Source organism: Python bivittatus, unplaced genomic scaffold (genome assembly GCF_059951505.1).
Source record: "Python bivittatus isolate LINGU-HERP-01145 unplaced genomic scaffold, Pbiv_v1 ctg000220_np1212, whole genome shotgun sequence".
Classification (NCBI taxonomy): Eukaryota; Metazoa; Chordata; class Lepidosauria; order Squamata; family Pythonidae; genus Python; species Python bivittatus.
Window position 1 is genome coordinate 9,626,128 of NW_028277048.1, and position 20,401 is coordinate 9,646,528.

The following is a 20,401-nucleotide window of genomic DNA, read 5'->3' on the forward strand; positions in this document are numbered from 1 at the left end:
CAAAGGCTTTCTCATGAACGATTAGGATCAATAACGTGACACAGTCATTTCCCCCCCTATTTCCTTATTACAGCATAAATTGTTTTGTTTGTTCTACTTCTCTTAGGTAACCCCGTGCTCAGTGCAACTTTCTCATAAGACAAAAGAAGCTGTCAATTGAATGTGTCTTCGTACCCTATTTCTCTTCCTTCACGTCTCCTCCAACCACGAGTAAGAATAGGAAAAAGATCAAGAGACCGACGTTTTTAAAAAGGCCAAGCCACCACACGTTCCACCTTTGAGCAGCGCCGGGAGGCGGTGCCAAGTTTTACTTTTAGTTCGCGCCGAGCAGCAACCAGAGTCCGCCGCCCGGCGGGAGGAAACGAAACGAGTCAGCAAGGGAGCCCGGGAAGGCGTGGGGTGGGGCTTAAGCGGGCTTCCGCGCTTCCTATTGGGCTGAGGGCCCGTTACTCAAAAGGCGAAGCTTCGGAGGTTGCCTGGCCCCGCCCCCAGCTCCCTTCTGTGAGATGAAAACTTTCTGGCAGCCTCAGTGGGTGGAGGGAAATAAAAAAAAAAAAAGTTCAAGATGGCGGAAAATTTAAAAGGTGAGCGAAACAAGCAAGAGCGCGCCGGTTGTTGCGGCGCGAGGCGGCAAGGGTTGGGTCGAACGGGAAGAGGGAGTTGCCGCGAGGGAAGCAGCCAGTTGCCGCCTCCGCCGGGTTCTCACAGGCGCGTGGCGGAGGCGGCATTCGGCGACGACCGTTATGGCGGGGGGAGGAGGAGGAAGAGCGCGCGAGCCGGCGTACGTGGCGCGGCCATCGGTTGCCTCGCGCCGCGAGCGAGAAGGTAATAGGCACGCGGGGAGCAGGGAAAGAGAAAAGGACAACGAGAGAGAAGCGTGGATTCCACTGACTCACGCGACGAAAGTGGCTCCCTCCACAAAGCTAACCCACGTTGATTCTCTACAGTGATTTCTGTGTTGTATCCCCAGCAATGTTTCCTTGCTTCTTTTTCAGAGGAGGCCCCCTTTGACCCGTTTTGTCTCCTTCGTTGACCCCCCTCACCTTGTGTAGCGCCCGTGCAAACTTTCATCATGTGCTTCCCGTTCCCAGAACAATCTTGTCACGCATAGTTTTTCCTTTCCGTCGAAGAGCACTTCGCTTTGCGGGAGAAAACCTTGTGTGACTCAGTTCTGGCATAAGTTTTCCTCAGAGAACAAATTTACTGAAGGCAATAATAATTACAGGTTTCTGGCTTGTCAGTCTTGATGCTCTTTCCCTAAAGCATATTTAGGCTGCTTTTCAGCTGAAAAAGCTTCCAGAGTGACTTTCAGATCTGTAATGAACAAGACAGACTTATCGTCGAAAAATCTAATTTTTATATGAAATGCAGGCTTTAGAAATTAATATAGTACTAGTGCTGCATAAACAACTGTACTTTAGATAAAACGTATGGATGTGTTGGTTTGAAGATCCACACATTTCAATATCTATCTTGAGAAGAATTGGGACTGAAATCACATGGAGATGTTAACCAGCGATTGATAATAATTATTTTTCCTGTTACACTATTTTATTAAGTTTATATTCATGCATTTTTGGTAGAAAAAAAATAAATGTGATAGTATTGTATGCACCTCTTCCTGATAAACTGATTCAGTCTATAATTTTAGTTTAGGAATTCTGAAAACGCCATCTGACAGTAACTAGGAAATAAGTTTTTTTTTTTTTATCATTCTTATATTTTGGAACTCCCTTCCTATGGAGATTCAGCCTGTCTCTTCACTCCCTTAAGAAGAGCACTTAAGACTTGGCTTTTCCGTCTAGCCCAGGATGAAGACATGATTTGACTGCTGGAATGAATTGGCAGATACATAACTTCATCTTTTTTTTTTTAATCCCTTATGATGCTGTTGAGCTTTTTAAAATTATTTTGTTCAGTGGGTTTATTTTTATTGAAGGTTTTTTCTTACGATGTTTCTGATAGCTGTTCAAAGTCTATGGGAATGAGTAGCACAAACATATGTTAAATAAATGTAATAACATATATATAAAAAGAAAACTGTACACATGCTAAAGTACTCTAGTTACAGTGTTAATGTGAGTCGAGTTCTGTTGATGAGGCATCTCTTACTACATGTGGAAGTGGTTGAATGAAATGACCCTATCGCTGCTTACATTTTAATGTACGTATCTTATTCTTGCCTCTGGCACAAAATTAATATGTTTACAATTTGTTCTTTAAAATGCAGTTGTCACTACCAAGCTTAGATATGTTGTATTTTATAGCTTGTCGAAGAGTTTGGAGTAGATGACGGTGTGCTAATTGTAATAACCCCATATCTTTATTCATCTGAAGTCGGTGTTAGCTCTTCATCTAGTGTTATTAGCCTTGTAAAAAGAATTAGGATTCTGTAAGTGAAAAACAAACTATTTGAATAGACCAGATTGCTGGTGTTCTAAATTTCTTAGGACTTGGTTATTCTAATTCTAGAGTGCTGAATTTGAGCTAGAGTGCTGGAAAGTAATTTCACTAAAATTATATAAGCTTTGACAATCTTTCCAGGATCTTAGACCATTTTGGAAATTCCAGGGGGTTCTGAAAACAAAGTTATGTTTTGTACAGTACAAAGAATAACCCTTGAAAGAGGCTCCCTGGAAAGATGTTTTCAGTTTTGGTTCTCTTTTTATAAAATGAGGAATAATTCTTTTTCTAGTTTTTAAGTATAATTTTAGGCTCTGAACAAAAAAAAAAAATGCCTTGGACATCTAAAGTTAAGCAGTTATTATTCATCAGGGGAATGTCTGTTCACAGATTATAAGGGGATGGTCCTGAGAGTAAGAATGACAGCTATGAAAATGTATGTATAGGTAAATACAACTTTTGGTGTGAATTCAAAGGCAAATAATCAAATGGAGTGATCTGCAAACATAAAACTAGCAAGATTTACTTTGCTTAACAAAACTCAGATCTGGAAACTGAACAGTACAAAATCTAGGTATATTTAAATTCTTAGATTCAATTCTTGAATTTATTTAATTCTTAGTATCAGAATTGAACACAGCTCATATTCCTTTTATGTCAAAATCTACTCCTGTCTTATTTGGGGAATCATTTTGTTGTTACCCTAAACAACCAATTTACTTCATTACATCAATGATGCAACATTACCAATAAATCCAGATGTTTCTTGTGCCCATCTCTGTTTTAAAAATTGTGGTGTCCTGAAAAATTCCCTTCGTGTGGCTATTTTGAAATATTCTTCCTGCTATTCTCTGTGTCTCAAAAATGTGTGTCAGACTTAATATAAAGGAGGATTCTTTCCCCTAATTATTTTGGTTAGCATGCTTTGCAGGGCTATCCAGGTAACCTCTTAGTATTTTTTTTTAAGTAAACTGTATATTTTAAGAGTGAATGTCTACTTTTATCCTCCATAGAGTGTACTGTTTGCTGCAAGTCAACCTGGTCCCATCTCCAGGATCTGTGTCGACTGGAGAAAGTGTGTTGCCCTAACTTGGGCATTACTAAAAAAAACCTCAGTGATTTTGAAGTAGAATATCTATGTGATTATAAGAAAATCCGGGTGAGTTTCTTTGATTTTCTCATAGCTTTAGTCTTGTTTCCTTTTATATGACCTTGCATTAGTCTTCTCCAGTTCTCTGTTGACAGAGTATGTGTATTGATATTTTTCATAATTTATACTTTCCCTCTTTCTACTCTCCCCCTTTTAACCAGTGTTCTTTTCCTTAAGGAATCGGGGTGATAGGATGGGCTGGTGAAAATGCTATGTAATATACCTGGATTATATCCTTGGATTTTGTTTTAGTGAACAAATGCTAAGAAATGTCATTTTCTGAAGTTTGTTCTAGGAAGAAAATTGTAATGTTGTAGACTTACAATCTGTTATTTTACTCAGGATGAGGAATTCTACCTGGTGAAGTGGCGGGGCTATCCTGATTCAGAGAACACCTGGGAGCCCCGAAAGAATTTGCGCTGTATCAGCATACTCAAACAATTCCACAGGGACCTAGAACAGGCATTGATCCGGCGTGGTGGCAAGCTCAAAAAGAATATGCGCTTACTTGACCAAGGAATTTCCAACTATCTGGTTCAGAAGGCCAAACAGAGGCGAGCTTTGCAGCATTGGGAATATGAGCTCAATGCCAAGCGCAACCACAAGGGACGAATTGTGGTAGAAAATGAGGTGGACTTGGATGGGCCTCCCCGGGACTTTGTCTACATCAATGAGTATAAAGTTGGGGAGGGTATCACTCTCAACCAGGTGGCTGTGGGCTGTGAATGCTCAGACTGTCTGTCAGAAGCAGCAGGAGGTTGCTGTCCTGGTGCCTCACATCATAAATTTGCCTATAATGAGTTGGGTCAAGTGAAGATCAAGGCTGGCATGCCCATCTATGAGTGCAATTCTCGTTGCAGCTGTGGCATTGATTGCCCAAATCGTGTAGTACAGAAGGGCATTCGTTATGATCTTTGCATTTTCCGGACAGATAATGGACGTGGCTGGGGTGTACGTACATTGGAGAAGATCCGCAAGCACAGCTTTGTCATGGAATATGTTGGAGAGGTAAGGCTGAGCCAGTGTGATACATAAGCTTCGTTATGATTCAGGACGCAGATGGAACCTGCTCCAAGTTATACCAGATGAAATAGGTAACAGCTGTATAGTTATAATTCTATATCCAAAGCAGACTGGATTCACACATTTGTTTAACAAGCCATAGTGGCCTGGTTCACATATAAGGATAACCTTTTAATTTCAGTTTCACATACATCTGGGGAAAGCTGTCCAATCTCCTTGTAATTTATATGGTTCAGCTAACTGGAAAGAAAAGAAAAATTAATATACAGATCTTGTGTTTGATACTTGTGACCCAGACATTGATTTGGTATACCTACTAGTAAAGTTTCCCCCTAAAGTCTTAGTTCTCTTTCCCATTTTGTGTCACATTATTGCTGTCCATCTGAAAACTGTTGGATCTAAGTCAAGAGAGGGTTTTTCTATTGTCAGGTGTATATATAGAATTTATGTTTCCTTTGTCCATTAGATTGTTGGGTTATGTGCATTTTGTATTTGTATTAGTATAAACTCTTGTAAAATAGTTTAAGGAACATGTCACTGAATGGCATGGTTTTTTTTAATAGGTAAGCTATTACCAACAAAGAAGGCAATATTGAATAAATGTCAACTACTAATCTCAGATATGTTAGCAGTGGAAAGCACACCTGATCATGGTGAGTGCTTCAGTGGTAGTTGGGAGATATTTTGGAGCCTCCTGCTGGACATTTGTGGCATGGAGGAGCTTGAATGGATGAAGCTAGCACAATAAGCCTGGCCAACACAATTGCGTGATAAGTGAATAAATTAATTTCACTTATCACAAAATACAGCTCAAATGAATTCATTCAGTTCATTTGAACTGTAACAATTTGATGATGAAGGTAGAGAATTTATATTCTGTGGGAATTTTGGAGTATTTTCAAGTCTTTGCATTAATCAAAGTGATGACTGAACACAGAACTAAACATTTAGAGTATGTGAGTAGGGCATACTCAGCACAGCAACTGAAGAAAAAATGGAAATCCAAAAATGCAGAGAGGAATAGTCTATGATAAGACTCACAAGCAAAAATAGACTTTTTCCTGTGATTTTTATTTCTTCCACATCATTCCCAGATTATCACATCAGAGGAAGCTGAGCGACGGGGTCAGATCTATGACCGACAAGGTGCCACTTATCTGTTTGACCTGGACTACGTAGAAGATGTATACACAGTAGATGCTGCCTATTACGGCAACATTTCACATTTTGTTAATCACAGTGTAAGTGCAATAAATTATGAGGAGGGAGCCATGTACTCAGTAATGTTCAGTGAAAGATTTGTTTCACTTTCCACTCAACCTGGCATTCTCTGCTTCCAGTGCAATCCCAACCTTCAGGTGTACAATGTTTTTATTGAAAATTTGGATGAACGGCTGCCGCGCATTGCTTTCTTTGCTACTCGATCTATCCGAGTTGGTGAAGAGCTCACCTTTGACTATAATATGCAAGGTAAGAAAGGGCATGCTGGACAAATTTGGTGAGAATTTGAGATAGCTTGTGATTTGCTGTGGTGGACTCGGGGGACAGGGTTTAGACTGAAATTCCTATTTTTAACTATTCTAAATTCTAGTTGGACTTTTTCTTTGCTCTAAAAGATTGTTGCTATGTTACGTGCAAGTTTATTCTGGTTTTGTCTCTTCTTAAAGTGTTGCGTTAAGAGTTAAAGGAACATAATTATTTCAAGTTTAGTCAATGAGCAAATAAGTAGCTTTGTTGTCAAATGAAGGAACATCTCTTGTGAAATTTGATGCTAGATAAATCTCTTCCACAGTGGATCCGGTAAATGCAGAAAGCACAAGGATGGACTCTAATTTTGGCCTAGTTGGAAGCCTGGCTGGCTCACCGAAGAAGCGGATGCGAATTGAGTGTAAATGTGGCACAGAGTCTTGTCGGAAATATCTTTTCTAGTTCCTTGCTAGTTTTTCTTGGACGATGTCTGGTGAAGCCTGGATTGGAAGCCCAAGCTGACTGTTGTTAAAAGATTGCCGGCAGAGGGTAAGAGTCAGGAACTTACCTGCTTGAAAAACAAATGAAAAAGACTAGAACTGCAAGAGGGCAGTTATCCACATTTCTTGTGCTATACAGCACCGACCTGGCTGCTTCTGACTGCCTGACAGAGTATTCTTATGAAAACATGGGTGGAGGGTGGTCTCTTCAGTAGGTGGACAGGTTGCTTGACTTTCAAACTTGCTGCTGAGATGCTGGCTGGAAAAACTACAGCATAGAACAGAACTCCCCTCATAAGTCTGTGCATATCTTATTTGAACCTCAGCGTACTATTTTAAAGCCTTAAGTGCAAGGACAAAGAACTGGCTAATTTTTCAAAGTTTTTTTTCCTGGAGGACAGAAATCTTGATTTTCTATAAGAAGCACTTCCTAACCACCTTACTGGTAGGTGGGGAAACAAAGCCGTTTTCTTCTCCCTGTGCACAGACTTTTTATTACCTCAGTGTGCCATATGACTGCTGTCCATCTTTACATAATTTCTACTTGAAGTCGCACTTAAAAACCATCATGGAGTTAAGCTCTATGCAACCTGAAAAGCCACAATGTCGTCTTTTTTAACTGATGCATTTGTTTTTAAAGAAAATGTTTTTAATTTTTTTTAATGGGTTGGGGCAAAAACTAGCTTCTGGAGATAGCTGTATTTTGAAAGATGTTATGAAGTTCTTGAATTATGACTGATGAACTGAATTAGCTGCCTGGATTCTTTGTGTTTTATAACTTACTCTTTTTTTTTTTTTTTTTACATTTCTTCACTGCAGTAATGTGAAGAGAATGGGGTTTGGAAGCAACTTTAACAGATAAGGGAGATAAATGTAATCAGAGTTTCAGATTCGATTCATTTGCTTTTGGACTTCTTCAGGAGCTTTTATAACTACAAAAGGTAGTATTAATTGTAGAGCAGGAACATTTGTGTGTGGCACAAGGAAGTGAGACTTTAATTTCTCTTGTTATTATAATAAATTATAATAATAGAATGGGAAAGGAAGATTTAGGCCATTGAGTCCAAGGCCCTGCTCAGCCCCAGATCAAAATGAAAGCATCCCTGACAAATATCTAGCCAACCACTGCTTGCATGTATCCAGTGAAAGGGAGTCCGCCATCTCCATTGCGGACATTTCAACTGGAAGATGTATTCAGTAACTTTAGAGCAATTATTTCAGGTCCTTTTCTCTGAGACAACAGAGAACAGGTTACGACCTCCTGTTAGCACACTCCAAATACCAGAAGGGATAACCGTCATAACCCCCTCTCACTTTTCCAAAGCTAAACATACTCGTTCTTTAATCTCTCCATGTATGACTTCATTTCTACTGCCCTGATCATCCTCTTGTCCTTTTTTGCACTTGTTCCAGTTTATCTAAATCCTTTTAAGTGTTGTGCACAGAACAGCACTATTATTTGTGTGATTTGAAAATTATATTCTACTGAAGCAGTTTAAAATTGGTTTGCCTTTTGCAGCCACATTACTGATTGATATCAGGTCCCGTTCCAAGATCCTTTTTGTGCATACTAGTACTAAGCCAGGTATTCCTCATCCTGCTCTTGTGAAAGTTTTCTTAAATAAAGAAATGTTTTTGTATTCTAGAATATTAGCTATCCCACCCAATTTATTATCATTTGCAAACGTGGTGAATGTTCAATCTATCTCTTTGTTCAAAATCATTAACAAAAATGTTAAAAGTGTACTTGGCTCAGGACTTAACTCTGCAGCCCTCTTTGTACTTTACTTCTCATTTCTGGACTAGTTTTTAGGCCCACTGTCAGCCTCCTTAAACATTACACCTAGCCCATACTTAACTAGCTTACTAATGAGAATGTTATATGATAGTTTAAATGCTTTACTGAAATCAAGGTATATGAAATCTTTACCATTCCCATAATCTATAAAGGTATTACTGGATCAAAAAAAAAAAAGTTTAGTCTGACAAGATTTCTTGAAAAATCTGTTCTGCCCTTTGCTGATTACATTAATGTCTAAATTGCTTTTAGGGTTTTGAGGGTTGGTGTTGGCGCTGTTTTTGTTTAAAACCATAGTAAGCTATAGAACTTATGCTTCTTCACCCTGTTAGGAAAAAATTGATGAGCAAATAAAATAGGCTTAAAACTGCTCAAGGTGTATTCCCCTTACAGAAGTAAGGGAAAATAAGAATACTAGGTCTCAATGTTCTTTTGAAACATTTCCATTCAGCATAAAAAGTATGCAAAGAAAAACATTTCAGGGGTACGTATGTACCTTTTTTTCAAACTGAGGGCTGGACTTAGCCTTTTGAGTGGCATGCCAGCTGCATTCCAAAAAGAGTAGCAGAATGTGATTTAAGTATATTTTAATAGTATTTTTTTTACAATTATTAAATATTCAGGTATCATTGTACTATCTGTATCTGAATATACTCATTTTGGTAAGCAGGAGTGGACATCTTTCCTTATTGGGGACCATATTTTTTACTTTAAAAAATATACCTCTGAGGATCATAGTGATGTAGAAATTTCAGCAGAGAAATCAAGGCTGAAATTCTGCACTTCTTGGAGGCAGAGGGAACTGCTTCAAGTAGATGCATTAAGCCTAGAAGAGGTTCAATATATTTGTTTTACAGCTTTAATTCATTAAAAGGAGAAATGCTGAGAAAAACTGATTTTTGTACTGCTGAAATCCAACAACAGTTTTAGAGCTTGGAGACTGCAACAATTAGTCTGGGCAGGCATACCCCCACTTGCCTTGATTATAGCAGCATCATAGTCATTAACACATTTTTGTAGTATATCCAAATTCACAGAAAATAACTATCCTTTTCAAAAAGTGATTCGACCTTACTTAAAATAAACATAGATTTCTATTATCTTGAAAAGTGCATATTAACAGTTGAAGATGATGTACAAAAAGGTAACCAAATAATTAGGAAGTTGGGTACCTCTATTAAAGGAAGGCTAAAGGATATGTAGTGTTTTAAATCTGGGAAAAGTGCAAAACTAGTGCTCTGCAAACATTTTGAATTTGAAATGTTTCATACTTGAGATAGCTATTTGATAGTATTCTGATTGTTCTGCAAATGTTCCAATTTTGAAACACTTCCAGGTTGTTGGAGCAGTGTCAAAAGACTTCTGGTAAGATTGGGATTACCCGTTTAAAATCTGAAATGTTTTGCACACCTGTAATTAGAACTAATAACATTCTGTATGGAATAAAGACACTTGAATAGACAGCCCCCTCTCAGAACTAGAACCATGGGAATCCAGTTAGGACATTTAGGGCAGGTGGTTGGGTTTGTATAACACATAAAATTCTCTTTTCTAGAGTTGTACAATACACTGAATTATAAACTAACCAAATAGGCCGGTTTGGTTAAATATAATTAAGCTTAGCATGTTGTGTGAATGCAGTCATTAGATTTTTACACATATTAAGAATTTACTTCTGCAAGAAGATATGTGAGAGCTACCACCTTATACTACTTTGAATAGGAATTGGGCTCATTGTTGAAGATAAATCACCTTTGGTTATAGCAACGTATGCTATCAACAGACCTTGAGACATTGTTCCTCTGAATACATCCTCTCCAGCAACTAGTGAGATCACTGATTTCATGTTGTCCTTATGGTTTTCTAGGATATATTAAGTACAAAGGATGTTGTACTAATCTGATCCGTTAAGACTGATAAAGTATAGAGTGACTGTCATGGGCTGAACAGTAACTATTCAATACTTCTGAAGCAGTACACCAGACATCTTGATGACCCCCCCCTCCCCAAAAAGCCCCTGTGAAAGATACCAGCTTTTTGTTTAAATAGCGATTTAAATGGTAGACTGCAGTTACAATTTATTAGAAATACAGTTGTATTATGTGTTAGAAAAACATACCTTTACCTAAACATACTTAAGATTTCTGTTTGAAGGTCCCATGCTATTTTACATTCTGTTAACTTTATATTTTTTTCAGCCTAACATAAATTACTTGCTTCTAGAGCTAAACTGTTTTATATATTTCAAACACCATTACCACATAATCTCTTAATCCTCTCAACTGTACTTGCAAATCTTTCAACTCCGCATAATGCTCTGCAACTTCCTTGCTACAAAGATATGACTGGGTTGCATGTCCATGGATACGATCTGCCTAGCTCAATTCATGCTTCTTGATAATATTACCTAATTGTACTACTGTATCTCTCAGTCTGTTCTTCTCTGCCAGGTATCTGTCTGAAAAACTTATTTGGCTAAATACCACCTATTTTTTTCCACTGACAGTGAATTTAGAAAGAATTTCTTCTTGTGCACAGGAGAGAGAACAAAGCCAAAGAAAAATTGTAACAGCCACAATACAAAAAGTTCAATACAACTACCCTCCCTCTTGTATCCCAGTTTCATGCATGCTATGAAAGATGTGACAAAAATGCATTTTGCAATTTAAGTAGACCCGTTTCAGAACTTCATTTCTAAGAAAACGTGTTTCTGCAGCTAGGCATCAGGAATACGCTAACTATTTTGGTAGACTCCAGGCACGTTACTAGTAATGTGGAAATAAATGTGAAATTAAATACTCTGTTCATATCTGTGGCTTTCATACACTAATGCTGTATTAGGAAGATACTTAGTCAACTTGCTCTTGAGAAACATGCTAAAGCAAATATCCTACTATATAAATGAACAAGTCATTCTAATATATTAAAGAGCAGTCTGTGCACAAATTTAAAGCTGCAGAAGTTCACAAATTCAATTAACAACATAGGTTGATCCTTCTTAATAGAGGCAGGAGGTATTTTTCCTCATCTTTGATGTCCTGTGTGTTACATTATAGTGAGCATGGTATTGTAACCCATGCTGTGTAAAATATATTTCCGGAAGGGAATGGATCACTGTTCATATACCAAAGCAGTTTCATGCTATCTAGGAAAAGGCTGGTATTAAATGGGACAAACGAAATTAGGTTTCATATTCTTGAATTAGAAAAGAACCCTTGAAGTCCTAAACCTTATTATACCAATTGATAAGCAGTTCCTGTAGCACAGTTGGCCACATTCGCTTTCAGCAAATGGTCCTGGCAAAAGAATAGTGTAATCTGGATGGTAAAAGTCCATTAAGCCACATTTCACAGGATAAGTGGAATCCTTTGCATGCTATACAAAATCTCACCAACTGAAAAGGACAAAAGCAGTGGTCCCACTGTATTATGAAAGTATGTTCAGTATGTTCCAGACTGAAGAAGATATAAACCAACAATCGGAAGAAAAATGGGATCTTTTAATCCTCCTTCAGGACTCCCATCCTCATAGCTGTGTCTTGTACGTATTCTTCCTTGCACTTGTCACAGGAAAATACGCTATTTCTGTTCTCTTTTCCAGACAATAACCATGCCTTTGGCATCACTGGATGCCAAGAGACTCTCATCACAGTTAAAGCTGACATCCAAGACTGCAGCGCTATGACCTTGAAGTTTGTTAACGATAGCCTTGGTGGCACGTTCCACATCAAAGAAATACACACACATATCTTCACTTCCAGTCACTGAAATGCACAAAAATAAATTATTAGAACAAAACCATTATTAAATATAGGTCCTTAATAAAGGAGGGGTCTGCAATTCTATTTTATTCCTTCTAACCCTGTGTTAGTTATAGGGGAAATCATGTGAAATGGGAAAATTAAAAGCACGGAACTATACAACATTGCAGAGAACTGGCTCTGCTACATTCTTTTTCCAATTACAGAATGGCCCTACCAACACATACCAACACAAGCGCCTTGACGGAAAGACATTAGGGGGCAGAAAATGCTGTGGACAGGATGTGAGCTCTGCTGTATTTGGAAACTTCTCTTAAGTTGCAGTGTTCCTTCATTATCCACTACCCTGTCAGGAAGAGTAAAAGGAACCATGTAAGCATAAATATATATCACCGTCAAATGGGAGGTCATTAATATTCTGCATATGCAAATAAAGTGCATGTCTTTTGGTGCAACAGCATCATACCTATATAATAATAGCTTGTTAATACATGCATTGATGAGCAGAGAGGGATCCCGTGCTTCTCTGCTGATCCAGGAACGGGCTGAGATACTGGTGATAGAACTTCCCTCATTAACCACTAGGCGTTTGGCTTTGGTCAACTTTCCTGCAAAAAATGACATGGAGCAGAAGCTGTGTCTGATAAACTGGGCTGCAGCTAATCTCTGTAAGCAACTCTTGGAAACTCACCTGTTGCCATGTCAAAGAGGAATGAGAATATGCTGCCTTTGTCATCCCCTGCCCAAAGGATACGCCCAGGAGAATCAAAGGAGAGAGAGAGCACTCGGCCTGTTAGTTTGCTTGAGCCACCCTTTGCTTTTTTCCCTGTTGAGATGTTCATCACATGAAGGTTGTGTTTTCCATTCCCCACCTCATGGACAGATAGAGAGATTATTTCTATAACTATTCCACTAAGCAAAATATGAGAAACCAGCAACATAATGAGAATTGGAGTTATCTCACAATCCCCCCTCCCTTCACAAGGGAGCTGGAATAACTCAGGAGAGGGGGAACTTAATGGTTATACTTCTTATAACTAGACTCCTTTCCTCTTCTGCCCCCCCCCCCGCCATTAGAGAAGAACAAGAGCATCAATGCTTTTAAATCCTTCAATGCATTCCTTGCTTGCATCATGGGAATAAGGTGAGTAATAAACTCCAGTCCGACATAAGCTAGTGTTTCTTGGATGACAAAGGCCCAATATCTCAGCGTGCTTACTCAGGAGTAGAAAAGAATAGCATATCCTTGTCACTGCGCTTCACTTACCACTGTGAGATTATTGTTCATTGGCTGAAAAGTACAGCAAAGTAGCTCAGAAGCATCTGGATCTGGGATTTCCCGGATACACTTGCCATCTTCTGTAGCCCAAATGCGCATTGTGGCATCAAGTGAAGTGGAAACAATAACATCATTGGAGAGAGACCAAGCAAAGTCAGATACACCACGGCTGTGTCCTTTCAGCACTCGAAGTACCACAGGGGGAGTGGGTACTAACTGACATACTGAAATGGTGCCATCTAGAGAGCAGCAGGCTAGTAGGTGTTTGTCGTCATTGGCAAACTGAACTTTAGGCACTGGGGGAACGGAGATGGGGGAGAGAAAAAAATAGTTAGATTGATATTGGACTCACCTCAGTCTTGTACATTATTCTGGATTATTTTTCTATGCTCTAGCTATAGATGTCCCTCCATTATTCCTCTTTGCATCAACACAATTATCAAACTGAGTATTTTGGGTAGTGCGGTGAGACAAAGAGGGCACTCTGCTAAGTTACCAGACTTCAATATCTTAAATATGCAGTTACCAGTATTGATCGCAACCTTGGTATTAGCCTTCCTCAACTAATGCAGCCATCACTGAGAATTCTGGACAGCAGTGAAAATTTGGGGACAACTGCTGTAAAGTCTTTCCCAAGGCAGGAATCATAATAACCTCTTTTCTTGGAAAAAGCACTTGATCGATCCTTAGTATATATCTTTTTTTGGAAATGATGTGGTTCATGATATACACGCCTGCTAATCTGTTGACAACAGACAAGAGGGAGATGCTTAGCAATGCGTTTCTGTAATTGATTACTATATTTTTCCTCTACTCACCAGCTTCATCCACGTGCTGGTCAAAGATATGGTACATGCCAGCAAAGGCATAGTTCTCACTTAGTGTAGTATCCCCAGCCATAGCACGACTGGCTTCTGCCACTGAAGTGGGGACAACGCTACCTGGAGATCTGAGGAACACATAAGAACAATACAAATTGATATATCATGAACTTAATTTTCAACAGAAATGGGGCAAAGGCAAGACAAAACCAAAGAATCTTTGTTCTTTGATAAAATGTACTGGAGTCTCAACATTATCCAAAGTCTTGACTATCACCAGCCTTTCCTGATTAAAACTTGCAAACAAAGTAACTGGCATGCAGCATGTGAGCAGACTGAGAGGAACACAGGACCTTTATCTCCAGTCAATCCTCTGTTGGCTTTATACCTTTCATCATAGACAGCTCGATTCATTTGAGCCTGCAGCTGGTAGGAACCTCGGCTGACAGAGCGGCGGTGGCCTCGGGCACCCAGTGCTCTCGGGTCGTCATCAAAATCCTATTGTTACAACACATAATTTTTACATTTTAACACAGGAAGGAGCTAGAGGACACATTGCAGAGGAACACTGTGTGTAGGGAAGAAATGACAACGCTTGTCCCTAGGGATTCTGGACAGGAAGCGATAGCAATGAAATTTCAGTGCTGTAGTAGGTAACAGGGTGTTGACAAAGTTCTGTCTCCCCCTTCCATCCCCCCAATTCCTGTTTGGACATTTTCAAGCCCTTGTGACTAGAAAGGTGTGAATAATTTCAAAGAAACAAGACCCTACTTCCTTAATCCTTTCAATTGGTCTACGATTACCCTTTTTTTGTCATATCCCAAGCCTCTTTGAAACATGGAATCAGAATTATGCAAGAGTGACTAAATGCAATTAAGTTTTCCAAGCTTCAATTTTTAGAAAACTGCATTCTCCCTATCTAATACACTAGACTGATTAACATCTGGCTGTTTTTAAGTTACAAAACCCTTAGCACCTCCATGCGATCAAGCGTAGTGCGACTGCTTCGGACGATGCTGTTGCTGTAGGCTCGAAAGCTGCTCTGTTCTGAGAGGGGGCCGTAGCGCTGGGCCAAAAGCTGACTGCGTAGCCGCAGGTATTGCTTACGAAGCAAGGGGTCGAAGCCTGCTTTAGCGTTGTCCCGCAGCAGCTGGCTTCGTCGGCGGATGTATTGTGTACGGAACTGAGGGAAGTTTGGGGTGCGGTATGCGTTGTACCTGCAAGACAGGATGATGCATTAGCTGCCTGAAACCTCAGCCAACAGTATCCTTGCTGAGGTTAACCTTTTCTTTCGCTTAGCATCATTCTGGGTTTTCGCTAACTGAGAGAGTATAAGGTTCTCTGCAGCACAAAGCCCCACACTCATCTCAATACAGTAGGGTAATCACGTGTCAGTATGTGTTTAAGTCCACTAAATGAAAAACATTTAAAGATTTAGAATAAAATTCCTTCATTACTCAGTCCCACAGTAAGAACCAACCAATAAACATTCTCTCTCTCAAATGATAACACTATCTTTCTTCTCAAAAATCAAGATGGCAATGTACTAATTATGTTAAACTCAAACGACAGATCGCAACAGATTTGACAAAATGGGAGAACTTACAATTATCAATGATTAGGAGGATATCCACCATTAAGATGAATATATTGCCTAGAATATTATACTTATTCCAGACAATTCCTATTCGTCTAGGGAAAGAGTTCTTTGACGACTTAAATAAAATTGTATTGAAATACATTTGGCAGGGTAAAAAAGCAAGAATAAAGCTTAAATTACTACAAGATGCAAGAGTAAGAGGTGGGTTTGCCTTGCCTAACTGGGAATTATATTACCAGGCGACAAATTTGATGTGGGTAAAGGATTGGATAACTTTAAGAAATAATAGATTATTGACGTTAGAGGGACATGACTTGTTGTTGGGCTGGCATGCTTTCCTATGGTATAAGGGAACGAAAACACAGGGCTATTTTAGAAGGCATTATATTCGAGAGGCATTGTTTTTAAACTGGGAGAAGACAAGAAGACAATATTATTTAAAAGTTCCACGATGGATATCCACTACTGAAGCCTTCTCTTATCCAATAACATATAAAAAGGAACAAACAGTTAGATATACTGAGATATTGAATGAAAAGGGTGAACTTAAAACTATGCAAGCGTTGGAAGAACAAGGTATAAAAATGAATTGGTTTTCATATTTGCAAATACAATCTAGATTTGATAAAGATTTTAAAGCAGAAGGTATTTATGATAAGCAGACTGTTTTAGATAAAATTTTGATGGGTACTGATGAAAAGGTGATTAAAAAACTTTATGGACATTTACTAGAATTTAAAATGGAGGAAGAACAGGTTAAAGAAACAATGATTGCATGGGGGAAAAATTTTGGATATGGAATTGATTTAGAGAAGTGGCAAAAACTATGGTCTCAAAACTATAAAATGACAATGTCAACTGCATATAAAGAAAACCTGTATAAGATGTTTTACAGGTGGCATTTACCCCCAGCGAGGATCACGAGAATGTGTAAGAACAAGTCCGATAAATGTTGGAAGTGTCATCAGATACCCGGCTCATACTACCATATGTGGTGGACATGTTCAGAAGCCAAAAGATATTGGATTAAAATCCACACATGGTTGGAAAAAATGACAAAACAACACATAGACTTTAAACCAGAGACATTTTTACTGGGAATTATACCGGAAACATACACTAAAGAATTGAAATATCTGATTGTAAATGTTTTGACAGCGGCTAGAATTGTATTTGCTAAGAATTGGAAGAATGAAAAAGTACCTATGCAGGAGGAAGTTATTAAGAAAATTATGGAATGTGCTGAGATGAGTAAATTGACATTTGAAATTAGAGAGCAAGAAGACAAACAATTTTATATGATATGGGATTTGTTTTATCAATGGTTGGATGAAAAGATACAGTAATGTAATAGATTAGGAAATTTTATAATAGAAACTCGATAAACTGATATAAATTACTATATATATATATATATATAATCAATGGACAAAAATGATACAAATCTTATAATGAAAGCTATAATTTCTCGTAATAAATGGTGTTATAGACTAGTCACAAATGATTAATAATTGATAACTGATAAATATATAAATATACGTTGGATAGATAACATGAGAATCTATATAAATGGTGAGTGAAGACTATGAAAGGATGGCACAAATGATTGGTAACTGGCTGACACACGGTTTAAGATGGAAGACGGTTTTTATGTTTTTTATTTTCTTGTTTGTTTATGTATGTTTGTGTTTGCTGTAAAAAAATAAAAAACTTAAAAAAAAAATCAAGATGGCAGAGAGCTTCTTTTCCCATCTCTCAGGTCATGTCCTCAATGCTGATTTAATTCCTAAACTCATAGTATAGTAGTAAACAATAATCAGTTCATAGGAATAAAATCTCAAGACCAATTTATGAAGTTGTGTTCTCAATAATGTACTTTCCTGAACAGCAACTAAGAACAACCTGTCCCATATCTTGACTTATTTATTTGTATGCATGTATGCTAGATTTATATCTTGCATTTTTTGTTCAGGAGCTCAAGGCAATATACATAGTTTTCTCCCCATTTCTCCCTAGAATAACAATCCTGTGAGTTAGGTTGGGCTGAGAGAGAACAACCAGCCCAATGGGAGGTTTCACGGCTAAGGACATGTGAGCCTGGGTCTCGCTTGATGCCAGGCCAGCACCTTAACCACTACACCACATTGGTGTATTTCCTTTTCCATGTTGCTCAAGCCACTTGTGCGTCCTGCATAGGAACCTCACCGTGCATCTACAGCCAACACTTGCTGCCACACTGCTGCCATGCCCCACACCGCCACTGGCCGCTCAGGGGAGCTGGTAACTGGGTGCCTGCAGTCAGAAGGTTACAAAGAGCTTAGGGTGAGAGATGAATTTAAAATGGGAAACAATGTAATATAGTTCCATTTTCCAACATGCAAGTTTCAGCTCTACAAATAGCTAGGACCAAATCATTTATTTAGGATGACCAGTTTTAAATTTGTTAAATTTGAGTAAAAGCAACAGCTAGAGAAAACAGAAAATGTACATCCCACTGCATTACAAGAATTCTGTGACTGGCTTTGACAAACCAATTTCAACAAACAACCTCACCATCCTTAATGGCATTTTTTTAGTGGTATATAATTTTTTGCAGAATATCAACTGTAAATCTCAGACTTACCATCATTGTACATTCTCACTCCCACCTCCACCCCAGAGGAAAGAAAGGTTAGATTTTAAACTGAGGACCCAGGATGTTCCTTTCACATACTGGCAACTACAACATAGGAGTAGATGAAGGCCTGATATTTTTGCATGGTTCTAGATCAGCAATAATGAAACTGATTCAGGTCTGCCCTATCTCTTCTGCATTTATGAGTGTTGGTCTAACACATCTGGAGGAATCAAGTTTGGAAGACTGCATAAAAGAATCTACACTTCAGTGTAAAGATAACCTTCATACCACCGTTGGGCAAAAGGGAGGGGGTTCAACCTCCAAATTTAGGAACTTAGCCATGCTTACAAGAGCATATCTAAATTAGTCAAATCCAGGCCTCTGTAGGGCCTTATGTGAGCTCTACCATTTCCTCACCTCTCCACAAACAGCATCCTATTTTTGTTAGAAAGGTTGCCTAAAGGAGCCCAAATGACAGAGGGGGCAAAAGGGCCGATACTCTAATGTGTTATTATTCTATCAATGAGAAGTAATGCTCTAGTCTACTGGGGGAGCGGGAGAAAGATGGAATAATGCTCAAAGGATTTTATGGGAAGGCAATCATGGCGATCCTATTACATGGAAGAGGAAGGAAGGAGCGATGTTTTTTCATGGTAGTTTAGAACGGGGTTGATTTTTTTTTTCCTGGCGCCATGAGGGAGAGAAGCGAGGAGGCTTCTGTTGTGTGGAGTCGGGAGGGAGCAGGGAAGAGACCTTCCAAGGGTGGCAAAAACACCGGGTCTCCATGGTGACCACATCATTAGAAAGGAGAGGCCAAAAGACGGTGGAGAAGCATCAGGACTAGCTTGTTTCCATGGCGACAGGCCCCGGAGTGGCTATTATGGGGTGCCTGCGAAGCAGCAGCCCGGGCAGGGCTGCGACCTGAAAGGTTTGAGGAAAGTTGCATCAGGACCGTACCTGGCGCGGCTCCCGGTTTCTCAAACCCGGCGGCGGCGACAGCAGCGGCGAGAACATCGGAAGGGAAAAAGAGCAGGGAGGGAGGCGGAGCGCCGACGGCTTCAGCCCGGCAGCGGTGGCGGCGCCGGCGCATGCGGGGCGCCTCCATCCCCTCCCTCTGGGCGCGCCAAGGAAGAGCGGAGTCTCCGCGGGAGGGAGGGAGCAGAGAGGAGGACCGGGAAGTGGAAGTTGGGGGTTAGGCGCACCTCCGCGAAGAAGATCCTGGGAGGGACTGGAATGATTCGCGCGGCTAGAAATCAAGCAAATCCCTCTTAAAATTATTTTTAACATTAACCTTTTGGGTGAATGGCAGCCCTCAAATAGCAAGGAAGCGCAATTTACACGGATGGCCGTTACCCGCTCTACGAAGTAGAGCAGTCATAGCCGTCTGAATCTGATCTGAGAAATGCCGGGCTTTACATACATACGTACGCACGTATCACATAGCGGATATCGAAGAAACAGGAACCGACATTTTTCAGTATAATATGGGAATTCTGCACCCTGCCTCTTGAGGGATCTCGTTACAGATTCTACCTCAAATGATGTGGGAAAGTAGCAGAAGACGGGTCTTTTCTAGTAAAAAAGCAAGGAAAAAGGTGGATCCTCATTTGTTCAGGGAACGAACTGTGTCTACAACTAACAGCAGTAAAATACTTCTGCAAAGCTTGGCATTAAGGAGGCCGCATAATCTCATAGCGAATTTACTGGAATTTCCTCCAGCCTCCAGTGTCACAGCTACCGCCACTCAGATTACTCTTCTGCTTCTTGAATGTCCCAGCCATGCCTGATTCAGATTCCAGGGAAGGCCACTATACCTGCTAGGCTGCAATCTGGGCCTTTATAGAGAGGGTGGAGTTGTTTTCAAAACCCGCCAATAAAAAGGAACAGGGCCAACTTCATTCCTGATGTGTTTTCTCCGTGGACTAGAGCACCTGATATTAGACTAGCTGTATTAATCTCCTACGGCTCTACCTGTCCCCCGTG

General features: G+C 39.6%; 2 protein-coding genes across 4 annotated transcripts; one reads left to right on the top strand and one right to left on the bottom strand.

Annotated features, from left to right (window-relative positions):
* Positions 1–433: 433 nt before the first annotated feature.
* Positions 434–10,812, top strand: SUV39H1 (SUV39H1 histone lysine methyltransferase). 3 transcript variants are annotated; one of them, XR_015795654.1, is made up of 6 exons: positions 434–584; positions 3,417–3,562; positions 3,896–4,561; positions 5,671–6,046; positions 6,369–6,592; positions 7,363–10,812. XR_015795654.1 is itself a non-coding variant. In XM_007435376.3 (6 exons), exons 1-6 carry the CDS (start codon positions 566–568, stop codon positions 6,503–6,505), a joined length of 1,245 nt encoding a protein of 414 aa, XP_007435438.1. In that variant the 5' UTR covers positions 442–565; the 3' UTR covers positions 6,506–7,356. The 3 variants fall into 3 exon arrangements, 2 of the variants coding, with proteins under 2 accessions (XP_087993975.1, XP_007435438.1); XM_007435376.3 differs by lacking the exon at positions 7,363–10,812 and having other exon boundaries at positions 442–584; positions 5,671–5,817; positions 5,917–6,046; positions 6,369–7,356; XM_088137849.1 differs by lacking the exon at positions 7,363–10,812 and having other exon boundaries at positions 6,369–7,356.
* Positions 10,423–19,544, bottom strand: WDR13 (WD repeat domain 13). The gene is made up of 10 exons (XM_007435374.4): positions 19,376–19,544; positions 18,007–18,093; positions 15,178–15,418; positions 14,590–14,699; positions 14,199–14,329; positions 13,369–13,676; positions 12,793–12,973; positions 12,568–12,709; positions 12,329–12,447; positions 10,423–12,104 (listed from the first exon to the last, which is right to left on the bottom strand). The coding sequence occupies exons 2-10, from the start codon at positions 18,045–18,047 to the stop codon at positions 11,920–11,922; spliced, it is 1,458 nt and encodes a 485-aa protein (XP_007435436.1). The 5' UTR covers positions 18,048–18,093; positions 19,376–19,544; the 3' UTR covers positions 10,423–11,919.
* Between the last annotated feature and the right edge of the window lie 857 nt (positions 19,545–20,401).